Source organism: Musca domestica, unplaced genomic scaffold (genome assembly GCF_030504385.1).
Source record: "Musca domestica strain aabys unplaced genomic scaffold, Musca_domestica.polishedcontigs.V.1.1 34, whole genome shotgun sequence".
NCBI lineage: Eukaryota > Metazoa > Arthropoda > Insecta > Diptera > Muscidae > Musca > Musca domestica.
The window spans coordinates 4,650,224-4,665,204 of NW_026712313.1; the positions used below are offsets into that span (position 1 = coordinate 4,650,224).

Sequence of the window (14,981 nt, forward strand, 5' to 3'; positions counted from 1 at the left end):
TTACCAAGTCTGAATGGAATATGAATATTCAAAATTTTGACCCTTCGTGGGGGAGGTATCAGAAGGAGTGGACTGATATATTCCGTCCTCACACCAGAACTATTGTGATGTGTGTAATTTGAAGAGAACCGCATGCTTATCTCGGTTTTTATGATCGTTTTGTTTATTCACAACTTTGACCCTTTGTGGGGAAGGTACCAGTAGGACTGTTCCGATCTGTACCATTTTTATAACTGATCTTGTGTTGATGGAAATATTGAGATGTGCCAAGTCTGAATGAAAACTGATGTTAATTTCGCGTTTTATGAGCTTCATGAATGTTCAAAATTTTGACCCTTTGTGGGGGAGGTACCAGAAGGAGAAGACCGATATATCCCAATTTCACACCTCACCTTGGATTAATAAAAATATTGCGATTTGTGTAATTTTGGACAGTTAAATCATATTTTAAAAGAGTTATAATTATTCAAAATTTTGACTCTTGTTGGGAAGGTACTTGATGGTGTAGACCGATATTGTCCATTTTCGCATCTGACCTAGCACTGATGCAAATACTAGGATTTGATAAATCCACGGTTATTGGTTTAAAGGTCCCTGAAAAAATATTCTTTAAAAAATCCACGTTTATTGGTCTTGCATTTATGTTTATGGTCTTGCATCAATTTTCAAAATAGCAAAAAAATAATCATTACAAAAAAAATCAAAAATTCCTATTTAATGTTCATATTTATTTTTTTGAATTAAAAATTTAAATAAACTCTAATATAACAAAATTTTATGACTAATAGTAGATTAAGATATTAAGGATTTGTTTTGAGGATCCTAAACACCTTCTAAACCTTCAACACTTTGCATTAACTGTTCCATAGCTTGCTTAGCCACCAGCCCTAAAACACCTTCATGTGATTGCTGATCCTCATGCTGTAGCGTATCGACACATTCCTTCAGCACAGCAATGGCCTCTTCGAGTTTCTCCTTTAACTTATCTCCGCCCAAAACACCAGCTATGAATCCGCTCTTGGCCAACAACACAATTGGTACATGTAACTCATACAATATTGTAGCCTTAGTTCTACTTAAGCCCGGTTCAAATACATTTAATACTCTCAGAACTTGACGACAAATTTCTTCTTTGCGTTCGAGCAGGACATCAGGCAATTCAACCATTTCATAACCCTGTACACGACCATACATCTCTATGAGGTTCTGTTTCAGTGATATTTGTATATTATGCAGAGGATGTAGAACGACACGATATTTTTTCAAAAGTGTTTCAGTTTCTTGCAGACGTTCGCCGGACATGGGCATGGCCTGAACATCGGCTACTTCGGCTTGGATTACAGAGAGGGCTTTTTGCACCGCAGCATTTGAGGTTTTAAATTCACACAGGGTACATTTCCATTCGGTGTTAGTATCTGTAAAATATAAAAGAAAAGAAATTAAATAACATATAATTTACTTCTTTCAGTTCTTCATACCTAACGGATCCCGACACAGTAGCCAACCATCTTCACATTTACTGCATTTAAAGGTACTAAAATTCGTACCCAATTCAGTGGGATCCTTACAGCGCTTGCAATCACAGGTAAAGTATTTGCCAGCCTTCAAATGTTCCTGCCGTTGTGCCGTGCCATTAAGGGTATAACTATAAGAATGTTGCAATTGTTGTCCAGGCTCCAAGTCAACCATGGCACGTAAACGTATTCTGCAAATAAAAATAATTTAATATTCATATCCAGAACAATCCAGTTTTCTATCTACATACCTATAATCCTCGCTAGGATAAATACTGCGCATTGTATTTGGCACACAATTGTGTGAGAGAATTCCAGTTATCGGATACAGGGCTCGGAATGAATGACCCTGCAATGTTCGTCCCTCAAAGGCATTTACTTCTAGAATTCCAACAACTTGCATAATCAGCTCCTCCGAAAAACGTTCAGCCAATTTGCAAGGACCACGTAGATATTGGGCTATATTCACCAAATCAGCATGCCATATATCTGCATTAGCACGTCTCTCTTTGTCATGATATTCCATGGGTGCAACCTCCTTTTCCCATCTTTCGGGATTGGCTTCCTTGGCCAAGAGGACTCTGTGGATATAAAAAAAAATATTGAAATTGATTTTAAAATAAAAATACTGTTTAAATAATAACTTGTAAGTCGAGGCTTTGCATTGGCATCTGCATCTCTCTAAGGGAGTATCCGATTTGATCCAAACTTGGTACATCGTAATATTATTATCAAACTTAGATCGAGTTCATAGGTGGGCAATATCGGTTCACTCCCTCTAGTACCTCCCCCACAAAAGGTCAAAATTAAAAAAAAAAAAAAAAAAAATCTGCACAGGAAGAGAAAGTATAATCTGATTTTGCTCGAACTTTGCAAATCCTAATCAGTGTTAGGTCAGGTGATAAAATGGACAATATCGGTCTACTCCGTCAAGTACCTCCCCCACAAAGGGTGAACATTTTGAATAATTATAACTCTCATAAAATGTGATCTAAGAGTCCGATTGTCTTCAAATTACACACATTACAATAATTTTATTAACTTAAGGTCTGGTGTGAAGATAGAATATATTGGTCCACACCTTCTGGCACCTCCCCCCCAAAGGGTCAAAATTTTGAGTACCCATGAAGCTCATAAAACACGAAAATAACATCCGATTCCATTTAGACTTGGTACATCTCAATATTTCCATCAACAGAAGATCTATTATAAAGACGGAAGAGATCGGACCATTTCTTCTGCTACCTCCCCCACGAAGGGTCAAAGTTTCGAATAACCAAGACGATTATAAAATCCGAAATAAGCATCCGGTTCACTTCACATTTTACACATAACAATATTTTTATTAATCCAAGGTATGGTGTGAAGATGGAATATATCGGTCCACTCCTTCTGGTATCTTCCCCATAAAGGGTCAACATTTTGAATGCCCATGAAACTCATGAAACGCGAAATTAACATCCGATTCCATTCAAACTTTGCACATCAAAATATTTATATCTACGCAAGATCTGTTATAAAGATGGTAGAGATCGGATCATTTCTTCTGGTACCTCCCCCATAAAGGGTCAAAGTTTCGAATAACCAAAACGATCATAAAATCCGAAAAAAGCATCCTGTTCACTTCATATTTCACACATCCTATTATTTCTATTAAAACAAGATCTGCTGTGAAGATGGAATATATCGGACCACTCCTTCTGTTATCTCCCCCACAAAGGGTCAAAATTTTGAGTATCCATGAAGCTCATAAAACACGAAAATAACATCCGATTCCATTCAGACTTGACACATCTCAATATTTTCATCAACAGAAGATCTGTTGTAAAGATAATAGAGATCGGACCACTTTTTCTGGTACCTCCCCCAAATAGGGTTTAAGATTTTCAAAAAAAAGAAAGTGAAATAATCATCCAACTCTCTTCAAATTTCACACACACACAAATATTTTTGCTAACAGAAGATCTGTTGTGAAGATCATATATGTCTGCGAACCCCTGTTGGTACCTCACCCACAAAGGGTCACAATTTTCAATTCACCTTGGAAAGGAGGGTATATTAACTTTGTCATTCCGTTTGTAACATACCTAAAGATTCGTCGTAGACCCCATAAAATTCTAAGTCGATTTAACTATGTCCGTCTGACTTTCCGGTCGTTCACGTAAGTCCACGTTTTGGTATAGTCCCAATATGACGGTACCTTCCGATATTCGGTATTTTGATGGTTTTTCGGTATTTGAATTTGTGTAAATATTGGTATTTGTTGGTCGTAATGGGTTCTAGCTTCGGTGGCGAAACATTGTATGTATAGGTCCACGATTTGGTATAGCCTCCACATAACGGTACCTCTCGATATTCGGTATTTTGATGGTTTTTTTTCTGATTTGTCTGAAAATTTGTATTTTTAGGCCATCATGCCGAATATCGGGATTTTGATGATTTTTGTCACATTTTCCCATGAATATGTCTAAATAAAAATTGGAATTTGTGGGTCATAATGGGTTCAAATGTTTCTTTTACCCTATGGTGTAGTGTTTTTTTACTTGTTTTAATAAAATTTTAAAAAATGTAACCTTAATTCTATATAACAAAATTTAATACCCCAAAACATACACGACTGTACTTTCAAAAAAAAGGAAAAATAAAATTGTTTCTATCTATTCATATTAGCTTTTAGTAGAAACCCTTGATTTTTAATGCTGGGCCTTGCCAAAAAACATTTCGCACACACACACATACCCACACACGCCTTTACGAACATTTAACTAAACAGCATACGTAGTTTTAGGGTTGTATGAGGTATTATTTAGCGAAATATTTTTTTTTTTTTTTTTTGCTACAAAAATCAATTATCCAATACAAGTGCATCTGAAATAGTATGTCTGTAGGTATTTATATTTGTGTATGAGTTCTGTGTCTGATCTAGGCAACTAAATGGTATTGTGCTGCTGATGATGATGACAACAGAGACGACAGGCTATTAAACAAGTGTCTGGCCAAAACACACACACACACACACATACATACGAACAAATGGTATTTGAAAATGTTTTAAAAGAAATAGAAGCCCAAACAATGGGAGCTAAAGAAATATCGTTTATGTGTATAATGGAATGTCCACCTGCCTGCATCGCTCTGAATCTTGTTAAGTTTTAATAAATAATTTGCATGAATTGCAGACAATTTATGGTATTGACGCAGGAGTTGAGGATTTTATTGATATATTCCGTAAATATTCCTAACTTTCCTTCGGGAAAGCAAAAAGGAGCGTAGAGCCAAAATCGAACTAAGTCAACCTAAAAATCCTTTTTTTCTCTACGAAGAAGCCAGTCGTTTCCTTAAGGCGGTAAAAAACCGTTTTATGTATTCTCACCATTACTCTCTCAGAAAGAAGTTGCTTGACAATTCCTGCAGGAAAAATTAACCAGACACACCTAATGTCTTCCTCACCACCATGGTAGAAAAATACAGGTAGTCGCATTGACACAGCTGTCACAGAAAGCCAACCAGTAGTGCGATTCTTTAACTCATTTTTCGAGTTACCGACAAAAATCGGTTAAATGTAAATCCTTATAATTTCGGAATTAACGATATTTTTCATCAAGTTACCGACCAAAACGATGTAGTCGTTGAGTCCTACCGATAGCAACAATGTTGTCAACTTTAATTTGGACTTTTCATTCATAATTTTGCGTTTTAATTCTACCGATATTTGTCGGTTACTCAAAAAAAGCGTTAGAGAATCCCACCACAGATGTGTCTGGTTACTTTTCATGCAGAAATTGTCTAGAAACATCTTTCTGAGAGAGTAAGGTAGTTTTATTCTCTTTTGAAAAGAAAATGCGAAAAGTAAACAGACTGTATTCCCGCAGAAGCTTGCCAAAACAAACCAATTCGTCCCCTGTTAAAAGAATTAAAAGAAAGGAAGCACCACCAATTTTACAAGTTTTATAAATAATAAGGAAATCAGCAATAAAATAAAAATATGAGCAATAATAAAAATAAAGTATTATTGTGTTCCCCGGAATCAGCAATAAAATAAGAATATGAGCAATAATAGAAAGATATTATTATTGTGTTCCCCGGAATCCTTTAAACGCGTTGCTAATGGCGTTTGTCTTTAAACGTTGGAAATAGTCTTTTATTTTCTTATTACATTTTGCTACATTCCAAAAACAATATTTTCAAATTGAAAGCACAGAAAGAAACAAAAAAAAAAAAAAACAATTAAAAACATCTGATTGAATGTCGATGAATGAGAAGAAGAAGAAGAGTTGCAAGTGATTGCAAGAAGAAATTTGTCCAGCAAGAATTTGCAAACTCTCACTGAAAGAACTGTCAAAATTTCTCTCTCCAAACGCTCTCTTTTGCAGAACTTTTGGGTTAACAGACGTCTCGAAAGAGAAACAACACACATAAAGACTTTTGTAACAATTTGTAAAAATTGTTACAAATTTTAGGGTAACCAGAACACACCTCATATTTATTTATCAATTCCAGCTAAAATCCTTTTGTCCATTTTCAGAATTTTTTGATTATTTCCAACCTCTGAATATTCGCTTATACACATTTATATATTCTAAAAGCAAACAGCAATTTCGTGATATATCGAACATTTATTAGAATTGCTGCTATTTTTTGTTTATAGATTTTCTAAGTTTTATAGCTATGACGTCAAATGCGAGACATAAATATGAAAACATGACAGATTTTCACCTGATAAAATATGGAAAAAATGTGTAAAGTGGGTGTGGGTGTGCTGCTAGATATGAAATATTTTCGGACATTCCAATTAATTCAAACAGATTGAATAAGGAAAAACCACGGCAGAATAAGAAATGTAAGTTCAGGCCATAATATGTTTACAAGCTTTTTTATACCCTCAGTCATATGGCTAGAGAGAGGGTATATATCCGGTTTTAGACCTTTGGTCTCTTTGTACCAAATCCGTTTCAGGAAATTTGGTGTCCATCCATCCGTCTGGCTGGCTGGTGCGCACGATAACTCTCGAAGGGAGAATCGAATTTGATCCAAACTTGGTACATCGTAATGATATTGTCAAACTTAGATCAAATTTGGAGATGAGCAATATCGGTCCACTCCTTCTGGTACCTCCCACACAAAAGTTCAACATAGTCAAAAAAAAAAATAATTTACTGCACAAAACGAGAAACGATTATGCGATTTTGCTCCAACTTTGCGAATACTAATATTTTCATCAGTCCTAGGTCAGGTACGAAAATGGACAATATCGGCCCACTTCATCAAGTACCGCCCCCACAAATGGTCAAATTCTGAATAATTATAACTCTTATAAAATGTGATGTAAGAGTCCAATTCTCTTGAAATTACACACATCCCAATATTTTTATTAACCCAAGGTCTGGGGTGAAAATGGAATATATCGGTCCACTCCTCCCCCACAAAGGGGGAGTTAACAGAACGAAAATTAACATTCGATTTTATTAATACTTGGCACATCTCAATATTTCCATAAACAGAAGATTGGTTATAAAGATGGTAGTGATCGGACCATTCCTTCTGTTACCTCCCCCACAAGGGGTCAAACTTTTGAGTATCCATGAAGCGCATAAAACACGAAATTAACATTCGATTCCATTCAGACTTGGTTCATCTCAATATTTCCATGAGAACAAGACATGTTACAAAAATGGTAGAGATTGGACCATTCCTTGTGGTACCTTCCCCCAAAGGGTCGAAGCTTTAAATAACCAAAACGATCAAAAAAACCGAAATAAGCATCTGGTTTTCTTCAAATTACGCACATCACAATATTTTTATTAATACAAGGTCTGGAGTGAAGTTGGAATATATCGGTCTACTTCTTCTGTTACCTCCCCCACAAAGGGTCAAAATTTTTAGTACCCTTGAAGCTCATAAAACGCGAAATTCATATTCGATTCCATTCAGACTTGGTACATTTCAATATTTCCAACAACACAAGATCTGTTACAAAGATGACGCAGATCGGACCATTTATTCTGGTACCTCCCCCACATAGGGTTCAAGATTTTTGAAAAACAAAACGCTCAAAGAAAGCCTAAAAAACATCCAACTCTCTTCAGATTTTACACATCCAAACATTGTTGCTAATGTAAGGTCAGTTGTGAATTTGATAGAAATCTACCAACCCCTTCAGGCACCTCACCCACAAAGGATCACAATTTCCAATACTTATATCTGTCATAACTAGCAAAACAAGTCGGCGACTTCTCTTTACAAGTCTTTACAAGACTTTCTATATCTAAATATTTCTCTTAACCAGAAATCTGATATGAATATCGTATTTATCGAAATGTATGATTTCGCATAAAATTGGATATAAATGTTCGATTTCCTTCAAATTTTGCCAATACCAATATTTTTGTCCGTACTATATGGAGTATGAAAATGGAATCCTTCGGCCCGCTACATATGTTACCTCACGCATATTTCCACATTTTCCAAAAAATTGCACATATCTCATATAAAGTACAGGAAGTAGTCGATATATTCCAAATCTGGCACGTTGTAATATTAATATCAATTTTAGGTCAGATGCAAATTGATCAATATTGGCCAACTGCTTCGGAACTTCGCCCTTAAAGGGTCAACAGTTTGAATAATCATAACGCAAGGCTGGGTGTATACATCTGTCTGTAAAACCGACTGATAATATTTTACTTGTTATTGATAAAAAATAAATTCCTGCCTGCCCGAATCACCCTAATATGCAATAATTTTTTATATCCTGATCCACAATTTCCTTAAAAACCAAATAAGGATGATCTATTATGTTCTAAAATACATACATATGTAAATGATAATCTATATAAAAATTATGCACTTGAATAATAAAAAAACTACCTCAGCGGCGTTATACAATCCAACTGTGGACACGATAATCTATTATTACTTAGCATATTGAAGAATTTCACTTTTCCATTTCGAAATACACGACACTCATACTGACGGTGATATTTGATATTTTCTTTGTATTCTTGACACTCGCCACACAGAGGCCAACCACAATCTGGGCAACGGTTTTTATTTGTAGTCTTTGGCAAAATCTCATTGCTGTCTACATTATTTTCAACCGTCCCCGTTGTGGCAGTACATTCTTGAATGGGACAAAAACATTCCAAACACAAAACTGGACCATTACACTTGGGTCCCAATGCAAATGGTAATTCTTCGATTAGAATATCTTTCGATTTACATTCTACGGGGCCATTTATTAAATATCGTCCTAACACCGCGTTGTGATTTACATCGGTACGATTGATTATGATCGGTTGTTGTCCGTCGAGTGTCATCTTTGAAACTAAGCACCGCTGGTCAACGAAAATATTGTTTGGTGCGATCGCCAGTAATGTTCCTAGTTGAGTGTTGGCGGCATATGCCGAAAAAATACTGGGTATTCAAATTTCCCATTCGTTTTTTCGTTTTGTGTTCTATCAGTATGTGTGCGTGCGTTTGTGTTTATTTGAATATTTGACTTTTTTGTTTTTTTTTTTCATTCCATTAGCCGTTTTGATGCATCAAAAGATACATCGTTGCGGTTTCGCTATGATCTCAGTTTTGCATAAATGTAGTTTTCTTTTTTAAATTGCACAGCCTTTTGACATGCTTTGGTGTGTGTATGTGAGTGTGTGTTCATTATGCGTTTGATTTAATAGCACCGCCACACATCATCGTCGTCTTTATCGTTTGATTTTAACAAATTACCAATCAAATTGATAAATTTATGGATGCTACGCATGAATTACTTTCATATCCGGCGAAATTATAATTCATTTACATTTATGTGAAGCTATTTGCAGCTAATGTATCCTACAATAATATCCAAAGTGTTGAAACATCTATTTAGCTATGTACGATTAAATGTGTTGCTCATACGCAACGCATAACTTCCCTTTATAACATTTCATTGCATTTACGGGCTTACGGTTTCCGTTACTAATACGCCTAGTCGTCTTCGTTTACCATGCGTTTACAAAGGCAAGATAACTGAGCACATGTATTAGCTGTCAAAAAATTAATTTTGTTTGCTAAGGGCGCAAGTACATAAGAAGCTTGAAGTCATGGCTGGGCATATTTTGTGACATTTCATAAAGGAATTACAGAGCCGCACTAAAATCCTGCCGTCGTTTTCGTTTATAATTTGACATTAATATGCCTAACCATGACTTCAAGCTTTTTATGTACTTGCTCCTTAACAATTTCTCGGGCTTGGAATATATGAAAATCAATTGAATATTGGCGAAAAAACAAAAGAACAGGATAAACGAAGGAATAAAGAAGGAAAAAAACAAGTAAATTAGTATCAGTCGGTTTTGCCGACATATGTATACCCCCAGCCATGGTAGAAGAATAAAGGTAGACGCATCGACACAGCTGCTGAGACAATGAACTGTCAAACCAATTTTAGAATTTAAAATGTTGAATGAAAAATTATTTAAATTTGTAGAAATTGTTGAAAACCACGAATTATAATAATCTCCGAATGACGTCACATAAGAAAACATATTAAAATCTACTTATATTTAAAAAAGCATTTAAAAATTTTTGACATATCAATGCTCCCAAGCGTTGATGCATCTACCTGAATTCTTCTGCCATGCCCCCAGCCTTGAATTATGATTATTCAATCTGTTAATCATTTAAGGGGGACGTTCCTAAGCAGTTGGCCAATATCGCCCACCCGTATCTGATCTAAGGCTCATATAAATATTACAACGTGTTTGATTTGGACTATATTGACTACTTCCTACACTTTATATGAGATATGTGCATATTTTTTTTTTAATGTGGAAATATGTGTAAGGTAATAGATAAAGCGGACGGAAGTATTCCATTTTCATACTTCATCTAATACAGATAAAAATATTGGTATGTGCAAAAATTGAAGGGAATCGAACATTTATATCCAATTTTATGCGAAATTATAAATTTCGATGAATTACATATTCATATCAGATGTTTTGGTTAAGAGAAATATTTAGATACAGCAAGTTGTAAAGAATCGCTCACTTATTTCACCCTATTGACCCTTTGTGGGTGAGGTACTAGAAGGGGTTGGCAGATATAAATCATCTTCACAGCAGATCTTGAATGCGTTGGATGCTTATTTCGGATTTTATTATCGTTTTGGTTATTCAAAATTTCCACCCTTTGTGGGGAAGGTATCAGAAGGAATGATCCGATCTCTACCATCTTTATAACAAATCTTGCGTTGATGGAAATATTGAGATGTGCCAAGTCTGAATGAAATCGGATGTTAATTTCGTGTTTTATAAGCTACATGAATATCCTCAAATTTGACCTTTTGTGAGGGACGTGCCAGAAGGAGTGAACCGATATATTCCATCTTCACACCAGACCTTGAGTTAATAAAAAAATATTGTGATGTGTATCATTTGAAGACAATCGAACGCTTACATCACATTTAATAAGAGTTATAATTATTCAAAATTTTGACCTTGATGATGTGGACCTATATTGTCCATTTTCGCAACTGACCTAGCACTGATGCAAATATTAGAATTTGCAAAGTTGAAGCAAATTTGGATTATCCTTTCTCTTTTTGTGCAGTAAATCATTTTCTTTGAAAATGTTGAGATTTTGTGGGGTAGGTACCAGAAGGAGTGGACCGCTATTGTCCATCTCCGAACTCGATCTAAATTTGACAATAATATTACGATGTACCAAGTTTGGATCAAACCGGTTACTCCCTTCGAGAGTTATCGTGTGTACCAGCCAGACAGATAGACGGACGGGCGGACGGACACCACTAGATCGACTGCAAATGTCCTGAGACGGATTTGACGGATTAAAATCGTTATTTCGATGAGTCACGTTTTGACCGTATCAAATGATATATACTCTCTGTAGCCATATGGTGAGGGTATAACAAAGAGAAATTTGACTGGTGAGCGAGGTCTTGTTTTTGAGCAGCGCTGCTTTTAGGCATACTAAACCACGAATATCATAAGTATACGAAATACTATACGTTTATACTACTAATTAATTTGACGTAAACGAAATGGAATTAACATGGTAGAAAAATAGAGGTAGACGCATCAACGCTTGGAAATATTGATATGTCAAAAATTTGTAAATGTGTTTTTTTTTAATGAAGGTAAATTTTTAAATGTTTTCTTATATGACGTCATTCGGAGGTTATTATAATTCGCGTTTTTCAACAATTGTTATAAATTTAAATAATTTTTCATTCAACATTCACAATTCCAAAATTTGTTTGACAGTTCATTGTCCCAGCAGCTCTGTCGATACGCCTTCCTCTATTCTTCTATCGTGTTACAATCCACTGAATTTCGTATATGTAAACATGCTACTAATTTCAAAGGAGTTTATATTTACATTACTCATACGTTTAGGTAAACATAAGTCAAACATATACACACAATTCATAGAGATTTTTGGCATAGACGAAACACTGTTGCTCTCTTTTCTCTTCATCATCTGTTCATTCACTCGCGACTCTCATTTCCTTTACAAAATCTCATCTAAATACAAATTGAAACAAATATGTATGCATGTGCATACACATGTTTAAACGTTTCACAAAAGAGTAGCCAAAATAATAAATATTAGCTTGTTCATTCAGAAATTTCTCAAAGAAATTTTAAAAACATCATGATGACGATCGAACAGCATTTTACACATCTTTATGAAAATATTAAAAATGCGTTTTTTGAAGAATGTCCTAATTTGTTGGAAATTAATCAACAACAATGTAAACAGTATTAAATGCTACTAACCTCAAAGGTGTTATGCAATCCAATTGGGCACAGATACCATCTTCTCCAACATTACCAGCAAATCGAACATTTGCCTCGGCAAAAATCTTGCATTCGCCCTCATGGACCGGTGTATCGAGACATGCACTGCACAGCGGCCAATCACAGGTGTCACAACGATCCAACGAATCGCCGTCCTCGCCAAATGCTAAGGGCATATAGCAACCCAAGCAAACGATGCCACCTGATTTGGGTCCCATTGCAAAGGGTAGCTCATCCACGACAACTTCACCCTTAGTCACAGCATCGGTGGTGACAAGGCTGCGGCCATAGCGAGGATCAATTTCAATGCGTGATTTGAACATTTTTCCAGTAGCTGCTGCTGCTGCCATGGTGTTTACATGGAGTTTTGATGTCGATGGATACCGCCGTAGTGGATGATCTTCGGCTGGATCTTTGTGGGTGAATTCTTGTAATTCAATAATTTTTGAAAATTTTTTCTAAAAAACCGTTAAAAAAATAAGAATTTTATTTCGCTTTAAACGCGACTGCTGAAGTGTTTCGTTGTCCCGTTACGTGTTTGTACCGAACTAAACTAAATTTAATGAATATGTTATTTTCTTTGTTTTTTTTCGAATCAATTTAATTTTGTTTTAGATTGAGGTTTGTGCGTCTGTTGCAATTGACAGAATTGAATTGATTTTACTGTGGACCAACCGCCTTGCCGCTTTCAGTGTTTTATATTTGCCGTTCTCTCGCTGCCTCCTTTGGTGTATATTATTTGTTTTTATTCTCGGTCTATTTTTAAGAATTGTATTTCAATTATGTTCTCTGTTTTTGTTTGTTTGTTTGTCTGCCCATACAAATTTGTTGTCTAGACTTTTCACCGTGTGTTTTTGTGTGTAAACTTTTGTTTTCCCCCTTTGGAAAATCGCCTCACGTGCATCTTTTGTTTAATTGAGCGAATGATCGAGAGTTGATACCCTTTTTTAAGACATAGGCATGCAGTTGAATTTTGGCCTAAGTAGATGCTAAATATATATGCCATGTCAGCAATATGAGCAGTGTAACGATCATTTTTAATTTAAATTTTTATATTTTATGTACTGCATGTTTTTGTTTATTTCTACAAAATTCTCGATGATAAAATGAAATTTCTATGACATTGTTTCGTTAATATGTGCATGTACATATTATTTTATATATATGTTTATGGTCATATTTTGCGTATAAATATATTGCTTCTACAATTTGTTATACCTTTATTGCGCAAAAATTTCGATATTTTATTTAAATAAATCACAAATCGCACTTGTGTGTAAAAATGTTTCTATTTTTTATTAAAATGGTGTTGAAAATATTTATATACCATCAAATAAATCGTTTTGTTTATTTGACATTTACAGTTGACATATTTACAGTTTTATTACAAAAAGAGAAAAATTTGCCCCCAAAAATTATTTTTTATTTGATAAAAATATTTTTTACAGACGTTTAACGCTGCCAATCTGATTGCGTATACGTCAAACGCAATGGAAATGTAACTTGAAATTCGCTGGATTTAGTACGTGTAAATATGCTCGTAAACTCCATACCATGGTAGAAGAATATTAGTATTCTTCTGCCATGATACACACCAAAATGTGATGGTAGAAGAATATAGGTAGGCGCATCGACTCAGCTGCTGCGACAATGAACTGTCAAACCAATTTTGGAATTTAAAATGTTGAATGAAAAATTATTTAAATTTGAAAAAAAAATTGTTGAAAAACGCTTATTGTAATAACCTCCAAATGACTTCGAATAAGAAAACATATAAAAATCTCTTTATTTTTGAAGAAACATTTAAATTTTTTTGACATATAAATGTTCTCAAGCATTGATGCATCTATCTGTATTCTTCTCCATGTGCTCTTCCTTTCCTTTTTTCCTGTAAAGTAGACCCTTTTAAATTGCATGTCATGGTGCGTTTCATATTTGTATCCACGGTACAATAACACTGTCAGACTTATTCAAAACTATATGCAACAAGTTGTTTTAATTTTTTTTATATTTTCCTAATTTTTCTCCTTTGTTCATCTACGGAGAAGTCAGTCGATGACTAAAACCAGCCAAATATGCGCTTTATGTATTCCCACCCTTAAGGTGGAAACGCTTTTCGGCTGGCTTCTTTGGAAAAGAACAAAGGATTGTAGGGCCAAAATCGAACTAAGTCAACCTAAATTTCCTTTGTTCCTCTACGAAGAAGACAGCTATTGATTTAAACCAGTCAAAAAAACGCTTCATGTATTCTCACCTTGATACAATCCAATTTTCCTTCAATTACCCAAAATAAAGTTGTGTTCCAGAACCTGCAAATTAGTACTAATTAGCACTAATTCTGCTACAACGCGTTCCCGTACTCCAAAAACTAGCAAAACTTGCAGCTCTCTCGAGAAAAAAATGGCGCTGAGTGGTGCACATTTCTGCTTGTTTTAGCTACATGAATTTGGCCGAGCAGAAATGTGCATATTGTAAATTTGACATTTAATTGGCAGGGCTAACAAGGTTGAAAAATGTATTGATACATTTCATTAAAGAAAATGATCAACTTGAAAACTAAAGAAAAACTAATATTTGTCGTGCAAATAACAAAAAGAGAAAATATGGAGCAACTGATGTATTCACTTTTGGATGATTCCAGCAGTCAAGAGGACTGGCTGAA

The 14,981-nt window shown here is 35.0% G+C and overlaps 1 protein-coding gene across 2 annotated transcripts; it reads right to left on the reverse strand.

Annotated features, from left to right (window-relative positions):
- Positions 1-714: 714 nt before the first annotated feature.
- LOC101899979 (SET domain-containing protein SmydA-8) lies at positions 715-13,012 on the reverse strand. Of its 2 annotated transcripts, none has more exons than XM_011294583.2 (4): positions 8,382-8,854; positions 1,766-2,095; positions 1,479-1,705; positions 715-1,415 (listed from the first exon to the last, which is right to left on the reverse strand). In XM_011294583.2, the coding sequence occupies exons 1-4, from the start codon at positions 8,828-8,830 to the stop codon at positions 823-825; spliced, it is 1,599 nt and encodes a 532-aa protein (XP_011292885.2). In that variant the 5' UTR covers positions 8,831-8,854; the 3' UTR covers positions 715-822. The 2 variants fall into 2 exon arrangements, with proteins under 2 accessions (XP_011292885.2, XP_005184451.2); XM_005184394.4 differs by lacking the exon at positions 8,382-8,854 and adding an exon at positions 12,299-13,012 and having other exon boundaries at positions 725-1,415.
- Positions 13,013-14,981: the final 1,969 nt, after the last annotated feature.